Below are 17,550 nucleotides of genomic sequence, written 5' to 3' on the forward strand. Positions count from 1 at the left end.
CCGGAGGGTAGTTGCCCAGGGGGTAAGTGCCCGGATACGCAATAAAAGAAGTGCACGAAATCTCCCCGATGGGTAAAGGAATCGAGCGGGTGAAGGATACTAGTACACTGTAATTGAAAGAGGATACCCCCCCCCCTGCTCTCATGAGGGAACTTGAATTTGTTGCAACTGAATGAAGTGACAGGTGTGGTGCACACTATTGATGAAATATTCACAAATCTGTAAATCTAAAAGTATATCATGGCCTATAGGCATATATATAATGAATTCTAGAAAATGGGAACGGACCGAGTGGGGAAGGTGTGCGAGGGGGTAGGCCTATCCCCCTCCCACGCGAGGAAGATTTTGCATTTCATATTTGGACAGTTTTCTATAAAAAGAAGGCAAGAAAATATTCCACATCTAGGAAATCATTGAGGAGGGGCCGGGGCAAAACGATGCGCTTGCCCCCCCCCCCCCCCCTCCCCCCCACCCCTCCCCCATTGACGCCCCGGGTGCTACTCTGGGAGTACCCCTAACCTCTGCCTAAAAGCTTGATTCGATGTTACGTGTATTTACCACTGGAGGTGGTCCCACCTCTCTGCTGGATTGTACAATCCCACTTCAGGAGCTCACACACAGCTTCTGTGAGCTCACACAGCGCAGGACATTTTCCATCTTTGTATTACTGCACAGTGCCGTAACGGCACTGTTACTGCAGTATGTAGGACGCCATCTTCGATGTCAAAGGACGAATTGTTAGTAGTGCACTTGCAGTTACTCAGTATTATTCGCGTACAGAGTGTATCGGGTACGGTCTGATATACAATGTACATTACTGGGAAGGAGATGGTCGTAAAAAGTGTGGTAGCATTATATGCACGGGGATACTATCAACAGGAACAGTACCGCCCCGTCTAGCATATCGTTAGCTGTCGCCTGCGAAGCCGCCGCCGATGAATCGAATTTGCGGCTTTACCAACAGATGGACTACATGGAGGATGTCAATGTGTGCCATGCACGAAGTGTGAGTGACTTTTACCGGACATAAACTCGAGCAGTAACTGGCGCTTCTGCTGGATCATACGTCTTGTTAAGTTGTCATCTCGTGTTGGTACCGGTGATATGTTCATGTTTGCTGCATGAAAACATCTTCTTGCAACCAACAAGTTTCAGCAACATTATTACTTCGAGTCTCCACAGTCCATTAGTATTTACAGTACGCGTACGTTGTAGGACATTCGTTGCTTTTTCTAGCAAAACGCTGGTGTTTGTCCGTACACGTCGCGGCCGCTCATCTATCGCTGGCAAACAGGGTCGTACATTGTAGAGCTGGCCTGTGAAAACGCGAATAATAGAGGTATTTCACTGATGAAACCAGCATGGCGGTGCCTAACAGCAGAGATGTTGTCGGTGAGTGAGTCATCATGACGAATAATTCTTGACTAGACTATAGGAGCTCTGGGTTTAGGCACCTAAGCCCTACGTAATTTGGTATGTTTGGTCTAAAATACCTTGTGTCATAACATGCATTCCGGTTCCCACTTAACCTTACCACTGTGCATTGGTTGCATTGAAGTGACCGACGTTCGACGACTCCCCCGGAGTCGGGTAGCGACAGGGGCTGTACGTCTACTCTCTAGTAACTGTTAGACGTTGTCATTTTCAGCAGTGGGTGTACGTTTCCTTCATGAATATCTTTATTAATTGTAGAAAACTAAAATATAAGGAATCCCCATAATCTATGATATTCATTCAATAATCGGTATGCGATTTTTTTTTTAACTACGTCAAAAACTCACCGAAATCCCTGACTAAAATCAGGTCTGTAAGCGTCCATACTGCTCACTCCTCATCTTCTGCGTGTTATTTGAGAGGCAGTCACTCTCGTATACTACAACGTAGCGAGTCGAAAATATTAATGAGCTAGATAGTCGCTAGTCGGCAATATGAATATTCATGAGCTAGTCGGAGAGCGGAAGTGACTCATGCAAACATCAAACCATTGCCGGAGCAGCACGCGCAGATACGAGTGCTTTGCGTAACACGCACTGGCGCACGGGCGTACGTAAAACGCTACCACTTCCAGTTGCGCATGCGTGGTAGTTCATTGATTTTGTGAAGCTCTCGAAGAAAAAGATGCCACTGCACAATCTACTGTAGTTACTCCGAAAAATTCAACAATAAGGTCTGGATACCAACGAAACACCAAATTCAACTCCACCATCAGCAAAATACGACGTGGATGAGTGGTAAAAATTATTTTTATGTTAAAATCTAACCAAATAAAAGACATTTTATGTGATTTTGCCGTCAATAGCGACGGTCGTTTACAATGTTTAAGCACTAGTATATCATGTCAGACTGCTGTGCTTCGCACAGCGGTCTGGTCAGGCAACCCCGGACCCAACTCCCACCATAGTCCATACTGGCATTAGACCATACTCCTTTCCGCATCCCATCTTCAACCGTAGTAGCAACATAGTAGGATGGTAGGTGTTCAACCCACCGACCGGGTCCATAACGACCGGCCGCGCATTATAATGGCATTGCGCGTACAGAAAGAAAATGTATGCATGGGACTACGCGCAACGGTGTTCGATTCTTCACTGGGCTACGCTACCGAGTAAAATGTGGCGAAAACAACTAAGTTATTCGTATTCCCTCTAAATTACCGAAATTTAGCAAAATCGAATAAGGTTTATCGTGTAACTACATATAACTAGGCCTACCTTTGCTGACTCGTTGTTAGATGTAGAGTATCCTTCCGTAATAAATTTGACGATTTTGACCGCAAAATTGTCACCGCCGCTTGTACGATCGTGCACACACGTTACACATACACATGACATAAACATTTTGTCGCCCGCTACGACCGTACGAGTTGATGCAGAAACGAGAAATGAATGTGAAAAAAACAAACCGACTCATCTAATTTATTTCAATTATGATGAAAAGTTTCCGAATGAAAATCAATTCAAATTCATCAAACAGTCCTTCATAAGTAATATCGAAGGATTCAAAATATATTCAAATATTATTGGGGAAAAAATGACGGCTAGAAAAAAACAGCGGCCTGTCGAAAAAACGCATTTAAATGCCCTTTATATGTATTGTCAGGGTGGTGGGTTGAAATGAGCAGGGCAACTGAGTGCGGAAAAAATGACACCCCACGCGTTCGAAGCCGCCATCTAAGAGCGCGTACCTCAGATCACATTTTCAGTGCGCGCTTGTGAATCCGGAGTATTTTCTCCACACGGGAGTAAAATTTCAGGCAAATTGTGAGATTTTTCATGTTTCTATTGATAGAAAAACGTTAGGTGTCCGGTATTACGAACACCCAACCATACTCGTTATGATCGATCGTCTAACGTTACCATGTAGATTATTCTACATGAGATAATAAGGGCAAGTCCAAGATAACACGCGCGTTACGTATGGGACATTCAGAGACTTTTATGACCTGAAAAATAGTGTTAATGGCTTTTGATCATATTAAACTTTATCATGGTGATTGATATCTAGGAGAAGTATAATCATGCAAAAAATGGTGAAAAATGACCTTCACAATTATATTCTAGAAGAGAAAATATGTGCCGTTACGTATGGGACCAGAAAAAATTTGTTTTTTTGAACATTTTTTTCAACCTCAAAACTCTCTGAAAGTATTTCATTCTACAACTTGTAACTCACTGTGATGAAAGTGACAACACTCAAGATTATCATAGGTAAGTTTCGTGTCATTAGGCAAAAAGCTCTAATTACAGGTTCTAATTGAAGACAGACATGACGTGTTACGTATGGGACAGTTACGTATGGGACAGTTTGTCCCCCATTCATTTAGTGTGTGAAGAACCATGTTTATGGGTATTTTGCATAATTATTGAAGTAAAATCAGTTAAAATTACCCAAATACTGATCCAGATTGTCAAGGAAACAATATTCCCCAAATATTCACCATCCTAATCATATTCAATCATATTTTTATATTTTTATGACCAACCTGAGTATGCATGCCCTTTGTCCCCCATTCGTTTAGTGTGTGGAGAGACATGTTTATGGGTATTTTGCAAAATAATTTTGCAAAATACCCATAAACAAATTCCTGCATAATTATTGAAATGGAATCAGTTGAAACTACTCAAATACTGATCCAGATTGACAAGGAAACAATATTCCCCAAATATTTACCATCATAATCATACATATTTTTTAATCATATTCTATATTTTTATGACCAACCTGAGTATGTACAAGTGTACGCCCTATTTTTATCAGGATAGTTACTACTGAAAAATTGAATAGTTTAAAGTGTTTACTTCCATTGATGAAGGGCAGTTTGCCATTTCGTTTCAATAAAAAACAACTGAATTTTTATAAATAAGCAATACCTGCTGCGTGGAACCCCAGTGATCGAGTAGACATGATGTCTGTCTAGCAGTCAGGTCATTGATTCGAGTCACACCTCAGTATGTATACCCATGAATTTTGTCGTGGCTATTATTGAAACCTGAATAAGGACAATTTGTGTATCACTTGCAATAATAAAAAAATCATACTTTATATATTTTTTTAAATATTTATATCACAACCATTTCAAATTGGATCCCCATCACTAAATTTTGAATTCCTCTGGTCTTAGGATTGTATGCTCTTTAGTAATTCATATAATTGGTTTCCAATCATCTCATTAAATGTTGAAAACTGAATCCCCATTTCTACAAAAAACTATACCATCCCTTTAATGCTGATTTTTCATTGTGTATTTTGCCATTTTCCCCTCCCCCTTTCTGAAAATTGTTCAGTCAAGTACATGTATTGTTTGAAGTGTCTATAACTCAAAAAGTAGCTATAATTTAGGGATGCTTTCTTCAGGATGATTGACCATTTGTGTACTGAGAGACCTTCCCAGCTAGCTACATGCATTCACATGCATTATGTATGAGGATGTCCCATACGTAACGCATTTGTCCCATACGTAACATTATTTCAATGCCTAATAAAAAGTATTCCCTTTACTGTTTTTTCTTTTTTCTATGGTATTTAATTTCTCTAAACAATAAATTAGAACTTTCCAAAAGGGCATTAATATAACCTTAGCAATTTCAGAAAAAACCTAAAAAAATGACCTCAATTTGTTACGTATGGGACATCTCATGATAGGACACGAGCTAATTTGCATAATCATTTGCATAATCCCTAAATTTTCATACCAAGTTAAACTATTTGATGAACTTCTTATGTCCACATATTAATCAAATATCATTTGCTTTCCTTTGAATTAATATGAATTTTTATAAATGTCCCATACGTAACGCTGTGTTTCACATTTATGCAAATGAAGCACTTTAAATTTGCATAAATTCACGTAATATAATTTTTTCCTCCATGGAAATCAAAACTTCAACTCATAAGCTTCAAAATGATACCAAACATGTCAATATTGAGCAAAGATGAAATTTTGCCCTCTGAGGGGACCTTATCTTGGACTTGCCCATAAACGGAAAGATCTTAACTCCGCAAATGCCATGGGTCGTCAGCAGCACACCAGGGATCATCAGTGTTTCGGCCATTTAAGTGCTGTACACCTCCCCCTGGCTGGCCGATGCTGCGCTGGGATCCCCTTGACAGCACCCCCATGGCATTTCAAAGACAAAACAAAACAAAGCAAAACAACACAAAACAAGACACACACACACACACACACACAAAAAAAGGAAAACGCTTGGCCTCAGTCACCTCTCCTCACTCCAGAAACACTCTCTCTATACCCCCCTATTCCCATCAGCTCCCCAAGCCTTCCCAACTATCCATGCAGATCCTGTCTCTGCTGCCCCACAAATTCTCCTGATCCACCTTTCCCTGTCCCTACCACCTATTCCCATCCCTCTGACCCACCTCCTTACCGATCGTCCAGCAAATCCCCTGCACCCCCCCCCCTCCACAGTATGCACCTCTGCTCTCCACCCCCTTTTCTCACAGTCCTCTCTCAACTCAGCATACCTATCCAATTTTCTTTCCCTTGCCTCATCCATCCTTGTCTCCCATGGCACAGTTAGCTCCACCATTGCTAACCTGTGCACCTACCTAGCCACCAGCACCATGTCCGGCCGAAGGGCAGTTACTACCACCTCCTCTGGCACTGTACGGTTCCCCTCATCCACCCGCACCTCCCAATCGTCTCCCGCTACTAAGATCCCCCCACCATCATCCCTCTGACCCTTCCTTCTCACTCTGCATCTCACCCCCTCCTTCACAAACTGGATTCCCCTCACCCTAGGAGGCCCACTCTTCTTCCTTGCCTCCACTGCCACCCTCACCACCTCCGCCATCTCCTTCAACACCTGGTTGTGCCTCCGTGTACAAACAGGCCTGTAATAGACCTCCACATGCTGACAAAATGTGCTCTAATGAGCCCTTCGCCTTGTTGCAAACCCTGCATCCACCATCCTCAACCACTCCACCACTTTCTCATAGATCTGAACTCCTCGGTGCCTATCATTCAACTTGCCCTCATACCACCGCCCAAGGCTCTTTAGCCCCTGCTCAGTGACCTGAGGGATATCTTCTCCCCCAATCTGAGACCTCCTTGCCACCACCTTCCCCTTCCGCACTGACACTGAGCGACTCTTCTTGGCCTTGGAACTTCATCCGTGTCCAGGCCACCAACTCCTCTAACCTATGGAGGCCATCCTCGACCTGGGTCTCGTTACCAGACATGATTGTGAGATCGTGTCTGGTAACGATCGTGTCTGGTAACTGGTGTCTGGTAGATCTACCACCAGTTGTAACGTTACTCATTTGAAAGTCCTGTTTACCTTTGGGAGAAGTGATTTAAAAATTTTCAAGATATCACATTACATGCATATGTATAGGTCTGTTGTATCACAAAACATCCTACCATATAAAATTTTCGCAATAAAGCCTAAAATATATGGAGACATCAGTATTTTTCTTAATGAACCATAACTGTAGACGGTTTAGTCTGGAAACATTTTTATTATAACTATTGTTCACATTTTGTGTATTTAACAATACTTAACATCAATTATATGGATTCAAATTTTAGCAGTGGTTGTTTCTATCCCTAACTCACATTTTAGAACACTTTTAAAGCACTAATGCCAAGTTTTTGTTTCATCTGCAAATGGTAAATTATGCCTTTAAGATAGAGAGACTAGCCAAGCAGAAGCATAGCCGTAGGGTATGCACTCTCTGGGCCAGGCCAGGTGAAAGAGTGGATAGACATAGTGCCCTCCGGCCCTGGGCCCTGCCCTCTCAGACTCAGCAGTCGTAAACTGCGACCTCCCCATTCAGGACACTATTAGAAAGTAACCTTGGCATCTCTTCTAATGTTACATGAAAAATTATTTGAATATCTAACATTAGAGACCTATCTATCAGGTAGCATACGATCTGCAAATTTTAAAGTTATTTAGTTTCTAGATGTAGGCCTCCATTTTGTATGTTCTACCCGTAATCAGCCGGTAATACTAATTGAAATAGTAATCCAGGGGTTACCATTTAGGGCCATGTACAGTTATGACCTCAGAAAGACAGTGATGTTTTTTATTTTTACTCTCACATGTTTCAGTTTCCCCATCTTGTCGTTGGAATCCTACATCGTACTTTATCAGTAGAAGGGTGTAGATGATGAAATAATTACAATGTTTGTAAATGGTGCCAGATACAAGCGTGTACTGTACAGATGCAGATATGGAGATCATGTACACCTGTACACTGTACAACTCACAAGGACATACATACAGTACGTGTATATCATGTACAACCATGTACATCTGTACTTGTCAGCACTGTCCACAATAAGTACATTCATAGACCCCTCTGTCGTTACACGTACACCTATTGTCAAGTTATGGTGGCCTTTAATACTCCTGAACAATGGAGGAACGCTTGAGTTTGCCTTTTTTTAAATTCTTTTTTTTTCTTTTCACTCTCAAGAAGAGATGGCCTGATCATGAAAATGCATTGAAAATGACAACAATTTTTGTTGTATTTGGATGAAGTATTATGAAAGATTATAACGATTTGACATCACAAGAAAAAATGAGACATTTCTATGAGAGAAAAAGATTCAGTGAACCAATAATCGATTTGTGTCATTTCTTTTTCTTTAGAACTAAAGATCCCTCATCAATGTTTATCTCCAATGCCCTTGCTGCATTGTATTGAATGGCAATGAATCTGATATTATACAAATGATGCACAGGATAGAGTGCGTTAGTGTAGGCGTAGTGCACTCGAGGGTATTTACAATTGTGAAACATGCACGAGGCGAAGCTGAGTGCATGTTGCACTACATTGTAAATACCCTCGAGTGAGCTACGCCTACACTAACGCCACGAAATAATCCTGTGCATCATTTGTTTTATAAAATGGGTCGAAAATTCGAAAACTAACATCAATTTTTCAGCGTTTTTCACGTACCTTTGTGAGTCAAGACGTCCGAAGATGTTCGTTCCAAACTTTTACGCACGTCGCACTCGCGGAAGTCCCGCACATACAGTCGATAAGTATAATGGGGGGTTGGGTTTCCGGACACCCGCATGAAAACTTACTTATTTTACATAGAATATGCACCCTTTACCTTAAAGACTTGATATAGACTCCTCATATAGGCCTACTAGACAACATACTCTGAAAACGGCGTGAGAATTAACCTGCTAAATCGTTGGATTTGCTCTTCAAAGTGACTCCATGTATGCGTCCGGTCCCATAACGCTTGGTCTACTGTACTGTACAAAGTGTACGTATAGTACAGTATACGTACAGTACGTACGCCACATACTAGGTGTTTCAAAAAACATTTCCCACTTTTGATTCTTAATAATTCATAAACTCTATATCAGATACCATTGTCATTCATGTGAGTGATAGCTGAATACTGTACAATTTGGTTGAAGGTGGTTTGAATATGAAAGCATAAATCAGTTTCATGAAATCCATGATTAATTTCACAGTTAGGTTCCAGGTTTTGCTCTATTTTCAACCCTCTGTACAAAATTTCACTTTGCACAGTGGTCAATGGGTGTGTATGGGAGTGTGTGGTTAACACCTGACAATGGTCCTGAACAATGGCCAGGGTTTGAATGCTTCATTATTTATTCATGAGAAATTCCACTGTCACAACTAGTCTTTATTCAGGCTCTGGCAGTATCTGTGTAAAGTCAAACACCTGCCGATACTGTCTTTGAGTCGCGACAGTCCTCTCCCTACTTCTGAAAAACGAAATTACAATGAATACCTTCTGTTCTATCGTAAACATGGTGACAGGAAGAAAAGAAAATCAATTAGAGTATACACTCTTGTGTATATGGAGCCTTAAATAAATTTACTGTGAAACAAATCGCCCCAATGATAAATGCTGCTGAACTCTTTACCAAAAATGATCTCTTTTTATCGAAAAAGCGAAAATTTGTCAGACTATTTAATTAGTATACATACACTTGTAGACAGTTGTATAAAAATGAGGAACTTTAGATCATTAAATGCTTGATTATATCCCAAATTTAGTGATATGTGAAGCAAAATTTGAAAATGATTGCCAGCTGGAATGAAAGATGGTGTTTGCAAGCACATGGAAACATGTGCTTACTTTTTCCATGTGCATGCATTTTACCCTTTACCGAGCATGAATTCAGACTAGCAGTGCCCAGGGCAATCAACATGAATTATTGATTAAGCATTCATGTGCCAGGGAGCGCGAGACTGACGCCCCGTCAACAGGTGGTTCAGGCATGTCTATTGTTCAGGGCCATTGTCAGCACACACTCACATACACATCATTGGTTTCTGTGTAAAGTTTATTTTTGTACAGAGGGTTAAAATTTGACCAAAATCTGAAACCTTACTTCAAAATCAATCTTAGATTTAATGAAACTGATTTAAGCTTTCACATTCAAATTACCTTCAACAAAATTGTACACTATTCAGCTATTACTCATATCAATGACAGTTTTATCGAATGAACAGTTTCAGAATTATTAATGATCAAAAGTGGGAAATGTTTTTTGAAACACCTAGTATGTTATGCACAAGGGAAGACAGGCCGGCCGGCCGGCAGCCCGAACTAGAAGTTGTTTACAGGATTGACAGCGCGTACGCGTATGCATGCAATTCATCAAAGGAGCCGCCGCGCGCAGACGATCGGCAATCTACCATAGGATTACAGGCAGTGCAGTTGTACTGAAGTAAAGGAAGGAGGTGTGTCTCATTTCAGCGCTTCCTATTGGCTACATTCTTGAACCCATTTTATAACAGGAAATATTAGCCCTAATGTGTGCAATATTCCCTGCTATTCCATGAATTATTAATCCATCCAATATAGTTATTATTATCTATAATCATTACCTATCAGAAGGCATAAACTGTAAAAAAGTATTTTATTTAGAACTCCGAGACTTTGAAGTTGACTCTGCACTGAAAAAGGAGTGACTCGCACACCCCGTGCGTGTGTAGTATCAAAGATATTTGTGCGCTTGTGAATTGTACGTAACAAGAGTTTGTGCACATATTGTACATGTAGTACAGCACAAGCGTTGGCGCATTCAGCAAGTGCTCGCACAAGATATGAGACAGTATACAATGTATTATTGCACGGCCTCTAAACGATGTTACACTGTAAGTATTATACAAAATGTGAACGGTAGTTTAAAAATTGTTTCTAGACTAAACTGTTTACAGTTATAGTTTCGTGAGAAAAATAGTGATGTCTCGTGATATTTTAGGCTTTATTGCAAAATTTTTATATGGTAGGATGTTTTGTGATACAACTGACCTACACATGCATCAAATGTGATATCTCAACATTTTTAAAAATCACTGCTCCCAGTGGTAAACAATACCTGTTAAGTTCCTCGTGTGAGATTTGGTGTCTCAAAAATTGCTTACATAAGGAACCTTATTAAACTGGTTGTACGAGGGTGGAATCCATATTAGGCATCAATAATGAACTGTTTGTTGTTATTTTGGGGGCACTCACATAGTTTTAAAGATTTTGAGAGAAAATTGGGTAAAAAACAACAAATATGAAAAGTATGGCCAATCTCTCAGGTGGCTTTCGTGTCCTGCGAAATTACATCAGGGCACGTTGATAGCTCATTTTTTGTGTCTTATTACAATATTGCACCTCATACATACACATGACTCACAGGACAGTACAATACGTACAAACTGTACAGTCAAACAAACTTGTTTGCTACAATGTTTATACATTGATATCAAGCATGCTTTTCATATAAAGTAGCAATGCATACGTGTGTAATATTAAGAGGAAGTGAGTGCACATTGTATGATTCAGCATTAGTTCATCATCTTCAATGCATGTGCTGAATACCCTCCTTGATGTACAATGTACATGTATTCATATCATTTGTTGCTTTTTGTTCCACTCTGTGAGGATAAGACCATGACCCACATGTCAGATGTAAACATTAACAGAACAACGATCGTGGGCAATTGGGGCTGGAAGGACAAGATCTCAAAGAAGAAGGATGAAGCAGTTGTAGCAGCTTCAGCACACTTTGTGGATGCTGAGGCAGCAGTTGATGCTAGAGAAGATGAGGAAGGTGGTCCAGCTGCGATCCTGCTCGAAAGAAATTTTGGTTGTCATCTTAGACGGCACCCTGGAGTCTACTTGGTGAGAGCGCAAGCTCTTTTTATGCCTGCGCCACGAAGTGGTGCCGGAGGCATTATGTTTTCAGGTTGTCCGTCCGTCCGTACGTCCATCCGCTTTCGTTTACGCGATAACTTGAGTAATATTGACTGAAATTTAACCAAACTTGGTCCAAGTATAAAGTGTGATGGGGCAATTACTTGATTAAATTTTGGGTGAAATCGGCCAAAGGTCAAGGTCAAATCATGAAATTGTATCTGTTTACGCGATAACTCAAGGCTGGATCAAGCAAATTTCACCAAACTATGTATGAGGATGATGTATGGTTGGACAATTACTTGATTAATTTTTGAGTGAAATTGGACGGAGGTCAAATGTCAAAGATCAATGTCAAATCCTGAAATTTATCTGTTGACATGATAACTCAAAACTGGATGAAGCAGCTTTCACCAAACTTGGTCCAAGGATGATGTAGTGTATGATGGGGCAATTAGTTGAGTAGATTTTAGTGACATTGGCAAGAGGTCAAAGGTCAAGGTCAAATGCTAAAAATGTTGCTATTTCCCCCAAATCCATGCAATGCCCGAAGGTATTTTCTTGAAGCTTAGTGTAGACATGTACTACTGCATAAAGATTCTCCAGAGAGAGTTTCATGTCGTAAGGTCAAAGGTCAAAAGGTCAAAGGTTAGGTGAAAATGTTACAATTTCACTTTCCTCGCAAATCTTTCAATGTATCTTCATGGAACTTGGTGCATACGCATGTACTGACTGACAGGGATTATCTAGGGAATTTGGGGGTCATGGGTCAATAATCAGGGGTCAAAGGTCAAGGTCAACTCTTCAAAATATTACTATTTCCCTCATTTACTAGTATATGCAATGCTTGCATTATTATTTTTAAAACTTTATATACATGTATTACCTAATGGAGATTCTCTTGGAAATTTCCTGCCAGAAGGTCAAAGGTCAAAGATTAAGAGTCAAGGCGAGGTGTAAATGCAAAAAAAGAATCTATTTTATACTGTAATTACACTCTTTCTTCATACCTTGAAAATTGCTCAATTTGATGCATTTTAATAAACTTATAAAAGGGTCAGTCAGAAGTCAAGTAAAAATCCTCAATTCCCCAAATACATGTGTACCTGCACTCTTTTATAGACAATTATAGCAAACCTACGTTGTAGCTCAAGGAAAGTGAACATTCAAGATACTTGATACTGACAAACCTGTCATTTCAATGCTTTGCCAGTTATGTGAAACTGTCATCACACATTGTGAAGACATTGCACTATACACCTATTGGGCAAATCATGCATTATGGCGGAGGCATCAGTCGCCATATTTCTAGTTTTTTGTTTTTGTTTCTCAAGTTGCTCAAGTCAGCACAACTGCTCAATTCAGACAGTTGGCAGCAACATTTCTGCTGAAGAGATGGGCCCCGTAGCGGTACCCAATTTTTCAGAGACTATTTTACCACCTATAGATGTCAACTACTAAAGCATATAATCAGAGTTGTTGACTCCAGAGACATTTTTATGCCTCCGCCACGAAGTGGTGTCGGAGGCATTATGTTTTCAGGTTGTCCGTCCGTCTGTCCTTCCGTCTGTCCGTCCATCCTTCCGTCCGTTCTTCCGTCCATCCGTAATGAATTTTGTGGACAGGGTAACTATCAAAACCTTTTGAGGTATCCTAATGAAACTTGGCATGTATGTGTATTAGAGGGTGAAGTTGTGCCTATCAAATTTTGGGTGCACATGCTCAAGGTCAAAGGTCAAAAGGTCAAGGTCAAATACAGGAAATTTCACTATTTCCACCATATCTATGCAATGCCTGAAGATATTTTCTTGAAACTTAGTGTATATATGTATTACCCAATTAAGATTCTCTGGTGAAAGTTTGGGTCATGAGGTCAAAGGTCAAAGGTCAAAAGGTCCAGTAAAATATTAAAACTTTACCTTTTTTCTCTGTACCTTGGAAATTGTTCAAGGTATCTTCATGGAACATAGTATATACATGTACTGACTGGCAGTGATTATCTACAATTGTAGAGAATTTAGGGTTCATGGGGTCAAATGTCAGGGGTCAAAGGTCAAGGGCAACACTTCAAAATATTACTATTTCCGTCATGTTTATGCAATGCCAGCAGGATTATTATTTTTTTTTACACTTGGTGTACATGCATACTAACCTAATGGAGATTCTCTGGAAAGGTTTTTTACCCGTGCCGATGAAAATCGGCAGGGGGTTATGTAAAGGGTTCCGTATATTTGTTTGTTTGTTTGTTTGTTTGTTTTTTGTTTGTTTGTGTACAAGATAACAGGAGAACGGGTAAACGGATTCGCACGAAATGTTCAGGAAATGTTTGGATAATGACAGGAAAGAATCGATTAGATTTTGGTGATAATCGGTTGACCCTTGCAAATTCTGTGTGACCTTGAAGTTTTGACCCCATGGTATAGTGACCACTCCAAACATTTCCTGTTTCTTACTTTGTGATTTTCCGCTACCATACGAAAAATAACTCCCAAACGATCCAACTTCGCTGCTCAAATGTTCGTAAGAATTCCGAAATTTACGTTTATTTGAGGGACTATGTCCTTCTGGATTTATGAAAGTTCGCTCTCAGTCGTCAGAAACTGGCCCGTATTTGTTGATTTTCCAAATTAATAGTGATTCTTTTTTTGTTGGAGGAGCATTCCTCAATCGTGGAAAAATTTTGCTCGGTCCCAGTCACACTGCACGATATGTGCGCTCAATGTCAGTGCATGTTCAAGGCCGCTGAAAATGCATCGCGCTCTACCCTGTTCGGACCTAAAATTTAAAAAAAAAATAACACGAAAATTTCCACGCAAATATTGCAAGTGTCATACATATTATTTCAGCTCAAAATTTCCCTAGAATGCAGCATGGATTTGCTCTATTTTTTGTTTCCGTTTATATTTTCTTTTAACGGTATTCATCGAACATCGGCAAAATATGGAAGACGCAAAATGCGAGACTTGTCTCGGTACTCACTTGCTATTGTTTCGCCTTTCAATCGTGGTACATGTGTCAACTCATGCATATCATACTCATGAGTGTACAGTACGATCTTTGCTGTCATACATAGCAGAGGGTGTCTCGCATATTGACGCATGTCAGACTGGAAGGTTCATTACGAAAAATAAGAAAAAACATCAACAAGTTTAGCAGAGGGATCATACGGCAAGACGTACGGTGCGTACGGTAATTACACTCATGCACTGTTACCAGTAACAATGTACATGCTTGTATCATATGCACAGTGCTAGCCTTTTGCAAAAGGCAGCTCGCTATAATTTCAGCACACGCACATGCAGAGAGCAATGGACTTGCACACACAGCGCGCAACAGGCAAGTGTTTACGGTGACATAGTGTTGATCCTACTCCGTATTTTACAGCTTTTGTCTATGGCCATATTGATACTAGTACATTGATAAGTTTTACGGTATCGGTAATTTACATTGTAGTAATGATACCTGTACATCGCGTATTCCAGCTACTAGGTTGGCTGTTGGTAGCTTGGTAGACTGACATCGGTAGCATACAGCAGTGCTGTTACAGCTGTTGTCTATGGCCAGATTGATACATCGTTACTGCACAAGGCCGATGTAAGTTTATCTTGTATTTGCAGCTTTTGTGTGTGTCCAGATTGAAAGATCGCTCATTTATCCGTAAGTTTTAGTGATTGCTTACCTTCCAAACGTCGATGGGCATACATGGCCCCAAGTTGGCCTTATAAAATTGGGTGTACATGACAGATTTTTTTCCGTGATGCGACTGTACCCATGTATACGACGCACCCCCGATTTTCAACGTTTTCGGACGAAAAAATAGTGTGTCTTATACACGGAACTTGACGGTATTCAATTCAGAAATTGCACTTTTTCTCCATACCTTGAAAATTACTCAATGCATAAACATATGAATGGGTCACAGTCAAGTTAAAGTCCTTAAATCCCAAATACATGCTCTCCTATTCATCCAATTAAACCTAGGTCAAGGAAGGTGAACATTCAACACATTTGTGACAAACTTGTCATTTTAATATTTTGCCAATTTTGTGAAAATGTAATCACACATTGTCCACATGTACTATCTAGACCTGTTAGGAGAATCATGCATTATGGCGGAGGCATACCAGTCGCCATAGCGACATTTCTAATTTCTTGTTTGCTGTATTGAAAAAGCATACTGTGCACCTACAATTTGTGCAAGCGTACATATTTGCTTTGACTTTCTGTCTGTGTGGAGCAACATACAGCCATGATGAAGAAGGGCAATACGTGATACAGTTTGTATTTTGAAGCATATAACTGGTTGCAGGTACAGCTACACAATGTCATGTACATAGTATGCAGACCAAGTGGTTCAGATACAGTTTAATTTTTGCGAATTTCGTGAATAACTGTTAACTGTGAATTTAACCACACTAAAAAATGTGTCAAACTGACAGGCATTAGTGCACTTACTATAGCCGAGGTGTCAAAATCGAAAAAATGTCCTTGACTGCCTCATTCTCGAAAATATCTGTACGCAAAAATGACAGCTTTACAGTAGATCATTGTGTGTTTTGATTGTTGTTTTTTTTACTTCATGAGGGGTAAAACACGTACTGTAGTGGTAAATCACAAATGTTCCCTTTTCTGTGTAGGGTTTTTATATTGGTGTGATCTATGGTTCAAAAATTATGTAAAAATGTAAGATTACTATGCGATAGACAAATACAAGTGTACATGTATGTATGTGCCCATGATCAGACTTTACAGGGTTTACAACATATGTTATCAGAAAACCAACACATATGAAAGCATCTCCTCTTTATGAGGTAGAATAGGCCTACATACATGTACATGTACATCTCTGCATTGCATGAGGTGTAATCTTGATTTTCAAGATTGATTGATCTTATTTTGCATTTAATTTTCTTACATAAACACAAGGTCATTTGAACTAAGTTCTTGAGTACCTGGTATTGTTTGGGTCTAACAGTTGAAACAGGTAAGTGATTAACTAGAATGTATGACATTTTTTCATGATAATACAAAATAAAGGTGAGCAGGTGTTATTGTATGCATATTCAAATTTGAAAATAACAAAAATTGTACATGCTCCTGCTGTTACAAAGAAAAATTGAGCAAACTCTTGACAAGGATAATGGCCTTTTATATAAAAATGTATACAGAACATATCTGTTTGTGTCATCACAAACAAATGTAGTCAAACTTTCAATAAACTGAGTTCTTTTGTGGGAACCATCTCATCCGATTGTGGGAAATCTTTGCTATCCTGTAAATAGAACATGTACATCATGTCTCATTCGTATGGAAGGAAACAAACATTGAATAAAATATTTTTGATGAGGCTTACGAAAGAAAGTATCCTCACAATTCAAATGTTAACCCTCTGGTTGGCTCTTATGCAAAGATAATGTACATGTACATGAAGTTTGATTAAGATTTTGCTCTCTGCAATTGTTATTGGTATCTTTAATCATATCTTTCCTTCTTTTTTTTTTAATGAAAGCTACTACATTGTAGTAAATTGTACTGCATGTGCACAGTTGGTCACAAACTTCTTCTTTCTGATTGTACTTTTTAAAATGCAATGCCTTTGTAGGCTGATCCACCATGAGGAATAATTGTGTTGTGAATTGGTAAGATATTTGATAAGAAATAGAAGGAATGTCACATACCAGAATGTGCCGGGACTTCCAGTTTCAGTTTCGTCTTTGTCTGGAATAGTTTTGTACAATGAGGCTAGTTCAGTGTTCTTGTTGTAGTGAGTCTCTGCTTTTGCTTTGGGTGGTTCTGTATACCATGTACAGTGTATGTGTGTGTGTGTGTGTGTGTGGTTTTTTTTTTTTTTTTGACCTTGAGTCCCATAAGATTGGTTTCCATATCATTTATGCTTTTTT

At 39.6% G+C, this 17,550-nt stretch overlaps 1 protein-coding gene across 1 annotated transcript in view; it reads left to right on the forward strand.

Annotated features, from left to right (window-relative positions):
- The first annotated feature begins 838 nt into the window (after positions 1 to 838).
- LOC139742608 (dual specificity mitogen-activated protein kinase kinase 4-like) overlaps positions 839 to 17,550 on the forward strand; it is a 49,476-nt gene continuing 32,764 nt past the window's right edge. The window contains exon 1 of the mRNA XM_071653134.1: positions 839 to 1,392. Within this exon, the coding sequence (XP_071509235.1) occupies positions 1,362 to 1,392 (31 nt within the window). The 5' untranslated portion in view covers positions 839 to 1,361. The remainder of the gene's footprint in view (positions 1,393 to 17,550) is intronic.

Source organism: Diadema antillarum, unplaced genomic scaffold (genome assembly GCF_040938485.1).
Source record: "Diadema antillarum isolate AM-2024a unplaced genomic scaffold, OU_Dant_1.0 seq00001009_RagTag, whole genome shotgun sequence".
NCBI classification, from domain to species: domain Eukaryota; kingdom Metazoa; phylum Echinodermata; class Echinoidea; order Diadematoida; family Diadematidae; genus Diadema; species Diadema antillarum.